At 43.1% G+C, this 16,706-nt stretch overlaps 1 protein-coding gene across 4 annotated transcripts in view; it reads left to right on the forward strand.

Moving 5' to 3' along the window:
- Positions 1 to 16,706, forward strand: part of LOC121569373 (rho GTPase-activating protein 21) — a 109,886-nt gene that overhangs the window by 54,632 nt on the left and 38,548 nt on the right. For all 4 annotated transcript variants that reach the window (XM_041880269.2, XM_041880268.2, XM_041880266.2 and 1 more), the window contains one exon: positions 16,514 to 16,606. In XM_041880269.2, the coding sequence (XP_041736203.2) occupies positions 16,514 to 16,606 (93 nt within the window). The remainder of the gene's footprint in view (positions 1 to 16,513; positions 16,607 to 16,706) is intronic.

Below are 16,706 nucleotides of genomic sequence, written 5' to 3' on the forward strand. Positions count from 1 at the left end.
GGAGACAAAATCCCCATGTCATTGCCTACTCGGGGCGCGCGGCTGTCTCGTTCTAATGTTAGCGGGTCAAAGACGCAATCTGAGCGCTACCGATCTCGTCTTTGAGTCTGTGGTGCAACGTGGCGTTGGTGGATGGAGCGAGACATGATGTCCCAGATGTGCTCAATTGGATTCAGGTCTGGGGAACGGGCGGTCCATAGCATCAATGCCTTCCTCTTGCAGGAACTGCTGACACACTCCAGCCACATGAGGTCTAGCATTGTCTTGCATTAGGAGGAACCCAGGGCCAACCGCACCAGCATATGGACTCACAAGGGGTCTGAGGATCTCATCTCGGTACCTAATGGCAGTCAGGCTACCAGGGCGCCATTGGCGAATTTGCCAATCTTGGTGTTCTCTGGCAAATGCCAAACATCCTGCATGGTGTTGGGCTGTAAGCACAACCCCCACCTGTGGACGTCGGGCCCTCATACCACCCTCATGGAGTCTGTTTCTGACCGTTTGAGCAGACACATGCACATTTGTGGCCTGCTGGAGGTCTTTTTGCAGGGCTCTGGCAGTGCTCCTCCTGCTCCTCCTTGCACAAAGGCGGAGGTAGCGGTCCTGCTGCTGGGTTGTTGCACTCCTACGGCCTCCTCCACGTCTCCTGATGTACTGGCCTGTCTCCTGGTAGCGCCTCCATGCTCTGGACACTACGCTGACAGACACAGCAAACCTTCTTGCCACAGCTCGCATTGATGTGCCATCCTGGATAAGCTGCACTACCTGAGCCACTTGTGTGGGTTGTAGACTCCGTCTCATGCTACCACTAGAGTGAAAGCACCGCCAGCATTCAAAAGTGACCAAAACATCAGCCAGGAAGCATAGGAACTGAGAAGTGGTCTGTGGTCACCACTTGCAGAACCACTTCTTTATTGGGGGTGTCTTGCTAATTGCCTATAATTTCCACCTGTTGTCTATTCCATTTGCACAACAGCATGTGAAATGTATTGTCAATCAGTGTTGCTTCCTAAGTGGACAGTTTGATTTCACAGAAGTGTGATTGACTTGGAGTTACATTGTGTTGTTTAAGTGTTCCCTTTATTTTTTTGAGCAGTGTAGTTAGTTTGTACTTGCCTTTAACCAAAGGTAAAGTGTCAAAATGTTACAAGCAATGTTATTCAATAAAAAAATGTGGCTAGATATTTCAACTCTGTATGGCGAGCGTGAATGTCTGACTGAATGTTGGAGGCTGCTTTGAGCCACAGCTCGTAGCTACATTACAATCTAATCACATAGTTTTCACGAGACAATGTGGTATGGAGAATCCTCACGACCAAGTGTAGAATCTAGTACTGTGTGACCACCGTCTGTGCCACATCGTTTAGTATGCGCACCACTACGTTGGCAACACAAAAAAACTGCAGGAAAGACGGTTGTTTAATGTGAGAGGCTCAACTGTGTTAGGATTTTGAAAGTCGTGTAGTGTCCACCTGGCTTATGGGCTGTATCCAGGCACTCCGCGTTAGCCGTGGTATATTGGCCATATACAGTGCATTCAGAAAATATTCAGACCCCTTCACTTTTTCTACATGTTGTTACGTTACAGCCTTATTCTAAAATGGATTAATATATTCCCTCAGCAATCTACACTCAATACCCCATAATGACAAAGCGACAACAGTTTTTTAAATTTTTTTTTACATTTATTAAAAATTGAAATACCTTATTTACATAAGTATTCAGACCCTTTGCTATGAGACTCGAAATTGAGTTCAGGTGCATCCTGTTTCCATTGATCATCCTTGATGTTTCTACGACTTGATTGGAGTCCACCTGTGGTCGATTCTATTGATTGGACATGATTTGGAAAGGCATACACCTGTCTATATAAGGTCCCGCAGTTGACAGTGCATGTCAGAGCAAAAACCAAGCCATGAGGTTGAAGGAATTGTGCGTAGAGCTCCAAGACAGAATTGTGTTGAGGCACAGATCTGGGGAAGGGTACCATAAAATGTCTGCAGCATTGAAGGTCCCCAAGAACACAGTGGCCTCCATCATTCTTAAATGGAAGAAGTTTGGAACCACCAAGACTCTTCCTAGAGCTGGCCTCCCGGCCAAACTGAGAATTCAGGGGAGAAGGGCCTTGGTCAGGGAGGTAACCAATAACCCGATGGTCACTCTGACAGAGCTCCAGAGTTCCTCTGTGGAGATGGGAGAACCTTCCAGAAGGACAACCATCTCTGCAGCACTCCACCAATCAGGCCTTTATGGTAGAGTGGCCAGAGGGAAGCCACTCCTCAGTAAAAGGCACATGACCGCCCACTTGAAGTTTGCCAAAAGGCACCTAAAGAAACAAGATTCTCTTGTCTGATGAAACCAAGATTGAACTCTTTGCCCAGAATGCGAAGCCTAGAGGAAACCAGGCACCGCTCATCACCTGGCCAATACCATCCCTACGGTGAAGCATGATGGTGCCAGCATCATGCTGTGGTTATGTTTTTAGCGGTAGGGACTAGTCATGATCGAGGGAAAGATGAACGGAGCAAAGTACAGAGAGATCCTTGATGAAACCTGCTCCAGAGCGCTCAGGACCTCAGATTTGGGGGAAGGTTCACCTTACAACAGGACAACGACCCTAAGCACACAGCCAAGACAATGCAGGAGTGGCTTCGGGACAAGTCTCTGAATGTCCTTGAGTTGCCCAGCCAGAGCCCGGACTTGAACCCGATCAACCATCTCTGGAGAGACCTGAAAATAGCTGCACATTCTCTACAGAGAAGAATGGGAGAAACTCCCCAAATACAGGTGTGCCAAGCTATAGCGTCATACCCATGAAGACTCAAGGCTGTAATCGCTGCCAAAGGTGCTTCAACAAAGTACTGAGTAAAGGGTCTGAATGCTTATGTAAATGTGTTATTTCAGTTTTCTATTTTTTATAAATTTGCAAACAATTCTAAAAACCTGTTTTTGCTTTGTCATTATGGGGTATTGCGTGTAGATTGATGAGGGGAAAAACTATTTAATCAATTTTAGAGTAAGGCTGCAACTTAACAAAATATGGAAAAAGTGAAGGGGTCTGAATACTTTCTGAATGCACTGTACCACACACCTCCTCTGGCCTTATTACTTAAATATACAGTGATTACTTGAATCTGCATTTGAGATAGACAGAGATCAATAGCAGCTGCAGTCTATAAAGCTGCAGGTAGAAGCTATTTTCTGCAGTAAGCTTGTCAGTGTTGTAGCTCTGTGTAGTGCGGCAGAGATGGAAGTGAACTTGGCAAGTCCTCCCTATCCCACAGTGCATCCTGTCCTCTCTCTCTTTTCCTCATGTCTGGGAGTGCTGCAGCGTGACAGCGGGGATGCCGAGTTCCATCTGATCTGCAGCTCCCGGAAATACACGACTGTGCAGTGTATACACACACATTTTATAGCACAGTGTACACACACAGATACACACATGCATACAGCACACACAAACTGAATCAGTAACATTCGCACACGTCACAGGCTGCTCATTCATATAAAGATATCAATCATTGTTTATGTTGCAATTTTGATTGGGATGCTGCACAGTGTGACTGCTACCCTTAGTTACAAGTAACATTCCACTACTCTACCACAAAGGTTGTTTAGGCTGAAGGTGGGATCGACAGTGGACAAGGCAAAATCTCTGCTTCCTCATTGAACTGGCATGACATCAATTCTGTGCTGCAGTGGAAATGCAACTCCTTCACTGACTGCATCGGCCTTTTATTTTGTTTTCATGCTTTTTGTAGTACATTACCAACATCACTATTTCATGTATTTAGTACAGAACATATTTCATGACCTGGGAGTGATCTGTTTGTCTTGTTCTTGATAGTGATCCAAGTTATGATTCAGAGGATAGTTATGGTCAGGGGTTGGAACTGTTTCATTTTTCAAGGAAAACAAACGGAACCAGGAACGAAAGTGATCCATGCTGTCCCGGAACAGAACCGTTATTTTAAAGCATAGGAACCGGTTAATAACGTTAATTTATGTTCCAGGCATTTTTTTTCTTGTCCCACCAAAAAATGCAACAAAGCGCCTATGCAAAGCCCTCACTCTGTCACTCAGAAACGTATTCCAGTGTCTGCCTGCAAGCTGCACATCTTTGCCAGTGTGTGTGCGTATTTAGGCTACCTGCCTAAGTAGCCTAGCTAGGACTGTAGCATGTGTCTGTAAACTTTCCCTCCGCTGCGTGCTGTAACGGGACACAAGAAAGCAGTGCAAATGACTCAACTGTTGACTTGCTAGTTTGATTATATTGACATTCCCAGCCTTAGTTACAGTCACCCATTTTTGTTCAAAATATTGAGTAATTGAAACTTAAACAGTGCATCCCCACTGGGTGGAGGCAGCCAACAATGGGTTCATTTTGAAATTTCCTCCAGTGTGTCAGAGTGCGCTCTGGGTGGTTTGTAAATTCAGAGCGTTGTCAGATTCTGTTCATAAATTCAGTGTTTTGCTCTTGGTGCGTTCAGAGCGCACACTGACACAAATGAGAGAACACCTCACTCTGACCATTTTACTCGCCCTAGGAGAGCTGGTTAGGCTGTTTTCATGTTATCTAGAGCGTTAGTGACTAACTGTGCTGCTGCCAACAATTGAAACACTTTTACTGACACCGGTCATATTCAGCGGGTGTTGCGCATTCGTAAATTCATCAGTTATTCTGCGCTCTTGCACACTCAGACGAGTGCTCTGAAATCGAAGTAGATAGCCAGAGTGAATTTTCGAACGCACACAATGTACCAGGCCAGCTGTGATTTACAACCTTATAGCAATATTTTTGGGACTACCAAGAAATGTATTGGTGAATTATATTAATCATGCATTGAACTGCATTGATCTATTCTGCCAACAATGCCTTACTGTACGTCATGGAATTTTGAGTCAAATATAACCTATTTTTAAAACCTCTTATGAAGTTGGTTTTGAAGCACATACTGGGAATTTGATATTTTTGACTTATGATTGTCTGTTTGTTTCATATCTTATGATTGTCTGTTTGTTTCATATCTGCAGTTAAAACGCTGTCAGTTCCACTTTAAGCCTCAACCCTCACTCTCTACCCACCCGCAAAATTTCAGTTGAATCTTGCGCCATAGGTGAAGTAATTTAATGTAAACAACTAGCTTGCCTGCTCTATCCGCACTGATTGGTGAAGTAATTTAATGAGCTAAATGTAAAAAACGGTTGATTTCTCAGGTTTAAAAAGGAACAGAAAGGAATGATATAAACCGGTACTTGCTGGTCGGAACAGTGGAATGAAACGCAACAAATTGTGTTTCTGTTCAGAACGAAACGATTGGAAAATAATTTCCAACCCCTGGTTATGGTATGACTGGACAAGTGAAGTGATGAGTAGAGAGGGAGGGAACAGTCCGCTCATGAGGAGACAGATTCTGGTGTTACAAAAGGGAAATTGAGAATCGGCGAGAATTCCTGTAAGCATCTTGTTGGCCATCTCCGTGTCGCATTCCGCAGGCTCGGCACGGGGCCCGAAACATAAAACAACACACACAGAGCCCCCACTGTGACATCAGGAAGTCCTTAGGGGTATTGTGTGAGTTTGTGTGTGTGAGTTTGTGTGTGTGAGCGAGTTTGTGTTTCTATGCGTGTGCGCCCACATATGCATATACCATTCATCACTCCGCAATAGAAGATGAATAACGTTCCCTCCTGCCTGGAGAGCCCCTAATGCCCCCTTGGCCCAGATCCTGTAAATCCTCCTATGTTTCATACCACGCTCGTAAATGGAGCCACGTTGAGTCCTGCTCTGTAACAGTTAGATTTTCCCTGCAAGATTCACAAGTGTTTAATGTTACTTCATGTAAGACTCGGTTTCGCAAGACTCTCCCTCTCAGCTTTCCTCCCACACGCTTTCTCTAACATCGACTGGACCTCAGTATGAAGTGGTGATATTCTTGTTTGGTTTCATCGTCAGTACTTCAATATGATATATTTCACCTCCGACGACCTACTGGTAGGGTCCCACTATATTGCTCTTTCAGATCAGTAGCTAAGTGTATTAGATTGGACACAGGCAGGAAAGACACTTTAAGGTATTGAGATCCACCCACAGTTTTTACTCTTTCAGCCCTAGACAGCCCTTTTAGCCTGTGTCATGCGGTCCCATATTCCCTCCGGAGCAGCAGTGGAGTTTATTTGCTTGACTCTGGGCCAATGTGTGATGAGGCTGTTGCTGTTTGGATAGAGGGGGCCTGCTCCCCTCGCCTCACCCCATGTTGACTATCTGGGTGTTGCCGCTGGAACCCCTTCAAACCCCAGGAACGCGCGCGCACACACACACACACACACACAGCCTGCCTGGGATGGAGGAATCTCGACACAATCTAAACATGCAGACGGGGAATGATGAATGCCTGTGTGTGTGCATGTTCACGTTTGTGTGTGTTTGTGGAATTGTGTTTAGAAGTGTTGATCTCAGTTTATTGCTTTTCACAATGATTGTATACATATCGAATGGCTGTTATTTCAAATAGTCTTCTAACTCGTTTCCTCCCCCTCTCTCTCGCGCTCATTTTTTTTTCTGTTGGGTCTTTCTCTCTCTGGCTGTGTATTTTCCTTAGCTGTTGAAGAGGATATATACACATGAGATGTATTGTATTATGCTTGTGAAGCTGTGATACTTCGGGGACAAAAAAGCGCTCCAGAAACATACAAATCTACATCTGTTAAAATATTTGTTTTTGTTCTGTGTGGAGGTCTTCACAGGAGATGTCTGATTTTTATTTCATTTCTGGCAGATTTTGGTTGGCCTCCATAAAGATTGCAGAGGGAGCAATAGCACAAGCAAATATAATTCTCCAATATTCTCTGGTGGGCTTTAAATCCCCTAACTCTTCCCTTAAAGCAGTGGTCACCAGCCTTTTCTGATTCGAGGTCATTTTCGGAGTCAAAAAGCAAGCCCGAGGTCTACTGCTCAGATTTTTTTTTGTACATAATTAATTTAGGTGTTTTTGCCGAGGAGGTCTTAGTCGTGCAATTTTACATCTAAATAAGATGTTTGGTGCAGTATTTCTCAAGTGAAAAATTTGCATGAAAACTAGTTGTTTTGTCGTTGAATGACAACAACTACTTAATTGAAGGATCCCTAGTGTTGACCAATCATTGACAAAGAGGCGAAGACTTCGACTAGCCTTTTTTTTTTTTTTACTGCCAAACACCAAAACGACAAAAATTTCACAAAGTAGTCAAAATATGGGCAAACTGTTTTGACTGGGAAGCATATGGTAAGCTTTAGGCATCATTATGAAAGGAAGTTAGATGCAGCGTTTAGTCAATTAAGGAAGAACACTTTCTTGCTTTGATCTCCGCAACGGTAGTAGGCACAAGAGCATTGACGAGCAAGGAAACGTGCAGTGTTGAGGTAGTTCAGTGCATGTCGATGGAAACAGACATGACAGAGAGAGCTGTCCTTAACAGAAAGTTATGTTAGGCCTACTAATCTTTAACAGTATCTTAATTAATCAGTTCTTGATCTGGCCTCTTGATTTAGCTGTATGTCAACAGTAGGCTGCTAATGATGTGATAATAGTCAGTTCACTAATGACCACAAGGCATGTTGGAATGAATGGTAGCCTAGTAGTCAGACCTAAATTGATGGATTAGGTCAGGGATAGAGATCTGAAACAAGCTCACATATGCCTAGTTCAATTGTTTCAAATTCCATAGCCTTGAGTAAGCTAGACTACTACATTGCATCCAGTAATTTAATTATTCAGAATTTTCTCCTCAAACAAAATTAAGAAGCCAGTTTACATTTTCACTAGACTATCCACATCAAGGCACCTATTAATTAAAATAATAATTACCCCTAAATTAAACCTAGTTAATTTAATTTAGTATCAAGTACAATACTTCTGTGTTGGCTACATTGGTTGATATAATTTAAGACTCTAGGTTTCAGGAAATGGCAGTTACAGGAAGAAAAAAAAAAGCTAAATGCTCCAACTTCCTGAGGGAGAAGTTGACTGACCCCCCGGACCTCCCCCTACCCAACCTTTAGGCCTACATCAGCACCACCTTGTCAGAAAATCGTAGGGAGAGCCCTGATTGTACATTTAAATGTATTTCTAGTTAGGTACTGAAGAGTAGCCAATTACCAAGTACCCATAACAATCTATAGCCTACCATTCCTACTGAGGCAGTCTTCTACCAACATCATTATTAGTCTAGAAAAGCATTTGCCTATGATTTGAGCTGTGTGGGTGTCGCACACACGCCGTCATAGGGGCCGGTGGTGCTGCCGCCACACTGAAGTGGTACTCATAAAAAATTATTCAAGGTTGACAGGTCTGATGCTGGTATGTTTCGCATGGGTCATGAGTGTAACAGTCATAGAAATTACTTGTTTAGGAATGACCCAGTGATCAACGTAAGCTCAGTGGAATGTTGTGCCATGGGCTTTTACACACACACACACACACACACACACTGATACTGTATCTGAATGACTGACAAGACCTTCAGGGGGTTAAGGCAGGTGAACACTCCAGCCTGAGTTGATTGACAGTTAGGAGTACATTCAGGGCCATGTACAGACCTTTTGGGGGGCATGTTCTCAAACTTAAAAAAAGGGCACCCCAAAAATGACCAACACAATTCCAGTCAAAATAGAAGATTGTACGAATACTGTAGCCTACCATTACTATATCCAACCCAACCCAGATAGGTTACAGAAATAAACAGTGTTTTACAACTGCATTTGGAGCTGAAAGTCATTGTTACCAGCCAATAGCAACTAAGGATATATCATGTAACTTCTCTGGAGTCCAGAGAGAGCAAATCATACGGCCTACTTCTAGCAGAGGTTGTCTGCACCGCGCCATCGCTTTGGAGGGCAGCCTGCCTGCAGAGTGCTCGTTGCCAGCCGGGTAGCCCTGTTCTTCCTCACAAATATCGTAATACATTTGCCAGAATATGTTACATCTTCATCCCATAATATTGAAGGCAGTGCAATGTTACAGCTGCTTATCTTTAGACATAGGCTATAGCCAGTAGCCACCCAAACTAGGCCTATATAAAACAATATCAATCAAATCGCCAGGTAGCCTATTGTTCTGTCAATGATGAGTCAGTAGGAGATTTCTAAACTATGGATAATATAAACATAGACCTACTCTGTTTTTGCCAGGCGAACCTGGAGGAAATGACGCCCGCCTTTGCGTGTCAATGCTGATGACTGGTCATTGGTCAACAATCAAGACGCACAACTTTTTGGTTCTGAAGCATAGATGAGAATTGAATGACGACTTGCGGGCAGTGGGTTCAGAACAACAACAACAAAAAAATAACATTTTTTGAGAAATTATACCACCACTGAAAAGGGCACTTTGGAGACTGGAAGGGCAAAGGGGCGTGTGCTCTGGTAGAGCCCCATCTGTGCACTTGTTTTGAGTACATGGTTTGGGAGGTTCTAGTGATTTAGTGGATGAAACCTACAGCGCCTTCAGAAAGTATTCATACCCCTTGACTTATTCCAAATTTTTTTGTTACATCCTGAATTCAAAATTGATTTAATAAAACATGTCTCAACCATCTACACACAATACCCCATAATGACAAAGTGAAAACATGTTTTTATACATTTTTTGCAAATGTATTGAAAATGAAATACAGAAATCTAATTTACATAAGTGTTCACACCCCTTTGCTATGACACACCAAATTGAGCCCAGGTGCATTACATTTCCTTTGATCATCTTTGAGATGTCACTACAACTTGATTGGAGTCCACCTGTGGCAAATTCAATTTTTTGGACATGATTTAGAAAGAAAAACACATGTCTATATAAGGTCCCACAGTTGACCGTACATGTCAGAGCAGAAACTATACCATGAAGTCCAAGGAACTGTCTCCGAGATATATCTGGGGAAGGGTATAAAACAATTTCTAGATTGAAAGTTTCCAAGAGCACAGTGGTCTCCATCATTGGGAAATTGAAAAAATATGGAACTGCCTAAAGCTGGCCGTCCTACCAAACTGAGCAAACGGGCAAGAAGGACCTTGGTCAGGGAGGTGACCAAGAACCCAATGACCACTCTGACATAACTACAGTTTCTTGGCTGAGATGGGAGAACCTGCCAGAAGGACAACAGTCTCTACAGCACTTCACCAATCTGGGCTTTATGGGAGAGTGGCCAGATGGAAGCCACTCCTGAGAAAAAGGCACATGACAGCAAGCCTGGAGTTTGCAAAAAAAAAAGGCATGTGAAAGACGGAGCACAAGGCAAAGGATTCTGTGGTCTGAGGAGACAAAAATTGGCCTGACTGCAAAGCGCTAAGTCTGAGAACCAGGCACAGCTCATCACCCATCTAACACCATCCCTACCGTGAAGCATGGTGGTGGCAGCATCATGTAATGGGGATGCTTTTCAACGGCAGGGACTGGGAGACTGGTAAGGGAACAATGAATGGCACCAAATACAGGCAAATCCTTGATGAGAACCTGCTTCAGTGCAAACAACCTTAGACTGGGGGTGAATATGTATGTTCCAACAGGACAATGGCCAAAGCAATGCTGGAATAGCTTCAGAACAATAATGTGAAAGCCCTTGAGTGGCCCGGCCAAAGCCCATACTTGAATCTCATTGAAATTCTGTGGAAAGACTTGAAGATTGCTGTTCACCACTGCTCCCCACCTATTAAAAGTTGATGCACCGTGACTGAAAGCGGTTTGCTAGATTATTATTGGTTTATGATCTCTGCCTATTTCCCAGACTTTCCCACACCATGGGCTGGGGCAGAATCACTCTTAGTGTTTATATAGAAACTAGAGATCATGCACCTCCTATTTTCATAATTTATGTTGTACCAGAGAGTCACAGATTACCATCTCCACACACAGTCCTCTCTGTTGGTTGTTTTTTAAGTGTTGGCAAGCAGAGGCCTGTCCCTCTCTGCAAGCGAAAGGGACAGAGAGAGGGAACAAGGGGGGCGTGTGAGATGAAGAGAAGGCATGAGTGCGTGTACATCCACATGTGCCTATGTGATTGTTTGTGTGCATTGTGCCCTATGTAACTGTGCAAGAGAAAGAGGGAGAGAAAATTATTATAGAAGGCCCTGTTGCATTCTGTCTGGGCTAATGCAGGCGAGTGAGCGGGCGACGGGCGCTGGTCCCAGCCCCTCTGTAGAATAACATTATCTAACCCAAAACAACGGGAGAGTGATGGAGCCAGCCCACACAACCAGGCCCAGCTGCGCATGCAGGGAGCGCAGCCAAACCAGCTAACGCAGCGCTGAAGCCCAGCCAAACCAACGGGGCTTTACACTGTAGACCAGCCCTGCCTGGAAAACAGTACTCTAGAGAGAGCGAGAGAGAGCTCCACCAGGTTAGGATGTTAGCACATACTCCTAAGGCCTTATGCAAGGTTATCCTTTTTATTATGTTAAAAATAACATGTTATGATGGGTTTTTCGATTTGAAGCAGTTTGTGGCCTGTGTGGTCCAGCGGTTAGAGCCACGCTGACCCCGGAAAAAATATATTATGCCAGAGTCAGCATGGGTTCGAATCCAGCCCACTGCCCTTTGACTCGACCTCTCCTACCTCTCTCTACTGTCCTATCTGTTCAATAAAAGTACAAAAGGAGTGGAACTTCTTCCACAAAAGAAACATTTAAGATTTTCAGCAGGTTATTGGCAGTTGGAAACAAGACCACTGTCTGGAGCCGTGTTCATTACAGTACAATGTCCTCTAGTAGAATGCTTCAACAACTGTATTAGTTTTCAAGTAGTAGTTTGGAGGGAAAGCCACCTACTGTAAGTGCTGCTGTAACACTACAGCTAAAAGCCTATTGGTCTGCTTGATTAAACAAATCTGATTCTAATATTTACATCTGGCTGTAGCAATGTTTATCTAAGTAAAAAAATTACATTTTATTTCATGATTATCCTTATCCAGCCAACAGCTGTCTGCGAATTAAAAAGGTCAAATATGTAACATTGTCCTATTTCATCATCAATCTCAACTGTCATTCTACTTTAGTAGGATAGGGACATAAAAAATATCCAAAGCTGTTGATTCCCTGATTTAATCTCGCTCATCCAGCTGCAGGGCTGGAAACTTCCAGAATCAAATTTGTACAGTAGTCAGAGTGTTGTCGGATTGATGTTGGATTGGGATGTGGAGAGGTTTCTCTTGATGTAGCAGGGAGGAGCAGGCTTTTGGATTTCTCTCTCTGCAAGAGAGGCGTTTTTGTCCTCTGTAACTACAGTGAGGGAAAAAAGTATTTGATCCCCTGCTGATTTTGTACGTTTGCCCACTGACAAAGAAATTATCTGTCTTTCATTTTAATGGTAGGTTTATTTGAACAGTGAGAGACAGAATAACAACAAAAACATCCAGAAAAACGCATGTCAAAAATGTTATAAATTGATTTGCATTTTAATGAGGGAAATAAGTATTTGACCCCTCTGCAAAACATTACTTAGTACTTGGTGGCAAAACCCTTGTTGGCGTCAGACGTTTCTTGTAGTTGGCCACCAGGTTTGCACACATCTCAGGAGGGATTTTGTCCCACTCCTCTTTGCAGATCATTAAGTCATTAAGGTTTCGAGACTGATGTTTGGCAACTCGAACCTTCAGCTCCCTCCACAGATTTTCTATGGGATTAAGGTCTGGAGACTGGCTAGGCCACTCCAGGACCTTAATGTGCTTCTTCTTGAGTCACTCCTTTGTTGCCTTGGCTGTGTGTTTTGGGTCATTATCATGCTGGAATACCCATCCACGACCCATTTTCAATGCCCTGGCTGAGGGAAGGAGGTTCTCACCCAAGATTTGACGGTACATGGCCACGTCCATCATCCCTTTGATGCGGTGAAGTTGTCCTGTCCCCTTAGCAGAAAAACACCCCCAAAGCATAATGTTTCCACCTCCATGTTTGACGCTGGGGATGGTGTTCTTGGGGTCATAGGCAGCATTCCTCCTCCTCCAAACACGGCGAGTTGAGTTGATGCCAAAGAGCTCCATTTTGGTCTCATCTGACCACAACACTTTCACCCAGTTCTCCTCTGAATCATTCAGATGTTCATTGGCAAACTTCAGATGGGCCTGTATATGTGCTTTCTTGAGCAGGGGGACCTTGCGGGCGCTGCAGTATTTCAGTCCTTCACGGCGTAGTGTGTTACCAATTGTTTTCTTGGTGACTATGGTCCCAGCTGCCTTGAGATCATTGACAAGATCCTCCTGTGTAGTTCTGGGCTGATTCCTCACCGTTCTCATGATCATTGCAACTCCACGAGGTGAGATCTTGCATGGAGCCCCAGGCCGAGGGAGATTGACAGGTATTTTGTGTTTCTTCCATTTGCAAATAATCGCACCAACTGTTGTCACCTTCTCACCACGCTGCTTGGCGATGGTCTTGTAGCCCATTCCAGCCTTGTGTATGTCTACAATCTTGTCCCTGACATCCTTGGAGAGCTCTTTGGTCTTGGCCATGGTGGAGAGTTTGGAATCGGATTGATTGATTGCTTCTGTGGACACGTGTCTTTTATACAGGTAACAAGCTGAGATTAGAAGCACTCCCTTTAAGAGTGTGCTCCTAATCTCAGCTCGTTACCTGTATAAAAGACACCTGGGAGCCAGAAATCTTTCTGGTTGAGAGGGGGTCAAATACTTATTTACCTCATTAAAATGCAAATCAATTTATAACATTTTTGACATGCGTTTTTCTGGATTTTTTTGTTGTTATTCTGTCTCTCACTGTTCAAATAAACCTACCATTAAAATTATAGACTGATCATTTCTTTGTCAGTGGGCAAACGTACAAAATCAGCAGGGGATCAAATACTTTTTTCCCTCACTGTATCTCTTTCTTTTTTAAGCAGTATTGTCAGTCAGTTTATTTAACCTTAGGGCACATTAGATACCCTTTTTGGACATTATATTACAACCATTTTACATTCAAATGGAAGTAGCCGTGTAGCCTTCTCCTTTTGAACTTGGATTCCATGGCATCCTTCAGACAAATTATGATGACACACTTGTCATCCGTTTTGAAAGTGTTGAATAGTGAAATAGCATGAAGGTGAAGCGTAATGCAGTTTTACCCTTAGGATTATTACAGTTCTCATCATGTAAGTAACATTGTAAGCAATGGCATTGTTCCTGATTGTATGCCGTCTAGTGCCATCTACTGGAATAAAGGTGTCGCTCTGTTATGGTGGAATTCAAGTTGTAGTTAAAACAGGATAACGTGCACAAATTGTCACATTGCAGGTTAGGTTTAGTCTGTTATGTGCTCACCTTGGTCATTTCTGCCATTTTACTGTAGCTACAGTAGGCCTATACTGCAGATATGCTATAGGCCTGCCCTAAATACACCAGAATAGTGTTAATTTGTTGTAGGCAAAGGCTTTGGCAAAATAAATAAATAAATAGACAATTCGACACCAATAGAGTAGATCTATAAGACCAGTGTTGGCCGATACAGTATTCAGAGCATTTCTTCACTCATCAGAAGCATTGATCCTCTGGAATAGCACTTTCCACCACAAGAGGGAGTTTAGGTCAGCAAAATGCACATCTTTCCTAAAGTGGCACATGATTATGCAAGAGCGATACACTTTGATGTTTGTATTTGCATGTCTCGCCACGTGGGTCTTACAGAGTTCTGTTTTTCTCTCTGTCCGTAATGATAGTGAAAATGACAGTTGTTCAGGGTTATGTTAAGGTCAGAAGCTGACTGTTTGTTGTGCTTGCCTTCTCCTTTGGTTCTGACACTCTACTCGTAATAAAGGGCTTTAAAGAGGACAAAGCTTCCTAGTCTCTACTGCCTGTCCAGAGTACTGTGTTTAAACTGACAGGGTGGCACACAGCCCAGGGACTCACGCACCCACCCACCGGTTATGAAATGTGTCGCCGGACATTTGACCGGCAGCATTTCAATTTACGGACATTTGAGAAAATCTCCCTCAATCTCTTGTCTCACCCGCTCAGACAAACAAATAGACACATAGGAATACATTACCACACCCACACACTTCCCTACTCTCATCTCTTCCTATAGCTTTCACTTTGACTTTCTATCTCACACGCAATGATGACACCCTACCCTTTTCACACACACAAACACACAGTGGTGCTTGTACAGTGCCTTCAGAAAGTATTCATACCCCTTAATTTATTCCACATTTTGATGTTACAGCCTGAATTTAAAATGTATGTTTTTTCTCACCCATCTACACAATACCCCATAATGACAAAATGAAAACATGTTTTTAGAAATGTTTGTAAATTTAATGAAAATGAAATATCTCATTTACATAAGTGTTCACACCCCTGAGTTAATAAATGTTAGAATCACCATTGGCAGCGATTACAGCTATGAATCTTTTTGGGTAAGTCTCTAAGAGCTTGGCACACCTGGATTGTACAATATTTGCACATTTATTCTTTTTACAATTGTTTAAACTCTGTCAAGTTGGTTGTTGATCATTGCTAGACAGCCATTTTCATTTCTTGCCATAGATTTTCAAGCTGATTTAAGTAAAAACTGTAACTAGGTCACTCAGGAACATTCAATGTCGTCTTGGTAAGCAAGTGTCAAAGCCTATAGCGCTCTACACACCCGCGCATCTAGGGATTAGCTGTTTGAGCATCAAAGGACAGTTGGAAAGAGGAGATATAGAAAGTTTAATAGACAGACTAAGTTAGTAAAACAATTGCTTATAATCATTAGAAAATAGTCCCGCTATTAGGGAAAGTTTATCTACATGAAAATAAAGTTAATACAAAAAAAAAAAAATTATCCTAAAATTTATGTAGGCCTATTTAAATGTTCATTTAAGAAATCTGTATTCCCACTCATAATAGAGAGACACGTGATCGTATACAAATGTAAGCAAGGTTTGAAATTATTATGTTTTAGTCAAACATTATATCTGTTTGGGCTTCTTGCTGTTCATTTGCAGTCTACAAATTATTTGTAATTATGTTCCAGCCCCCCGACCATCCGCTCAAGAAAGAATTGGCCCGCGACTGAATCTAGTTGATGATCCCTGCTATAGGTAGAGGGATGAATCCTAACCTCGAGGCATTTACGTAACATTTTTACTTAGTCATGCATTGATGTAATGGGAGACTATTTTAAGTTCAAATAAGCATTAAGCGCAATTCAGGGTTCACCCCATATTCGGGACACTGACCACTAAAAGTAGGGGTCTGTGTGGAGAAGCCTATGTTAATGTGTAATGATGCAATCTTTTTTACATATTGAGGCGTGCAATTTAGTGGTTCCACCTGAGTAACCCTGCTGTGTTAATCTGAAAAGAGGGCTCTCCCTCTTCTTTAAATGATAACACTATTTCTCCCTCCCTAGACCATGTTTTCATATGTTAGATGTGTACCTATGCTAACATTTTAAAGTGCCAGCAAGCTGTAATGCTAGTGATGTAGCTAGCGCTAATCCTAGTAGTGATATTCCCTTGACTCTGCCAAGCATGGGATATGACCCCCTGTGTGCTTCTGCCGTTTCCAGGGAGACAGAGGAACAGGCTGGAACCAATGGACACCATCTTCGTCAAACAAGTGAAGGAGGGAGGCCCCGCCCACGGAGCTGGACTCTGTACAGGTAACAACCGCATGACTCATGTTTTGTACCACTGATTTGGGAAAGGGAAGGGGGATACCTAGTCAGTTGCACAACTGAATGCATTCAACCGAAATGTGTT

This window comes from Coregonus clupeaformis, chromosome 7 (assembly GCF_020615455.1).
Source record: "Coregonus clupeaformis isolate EN_2021a chromosome 7, ASM2061545v1, whole genome shotgun sequence".
Classification (NCBI taxonomy): domain Eukaryota; kingdom Metazoa; phylum Chordata; class Actinopteri; order Salmoniformes; family Salmonidae; genus Coregonus; species Coregonus clupeaformis.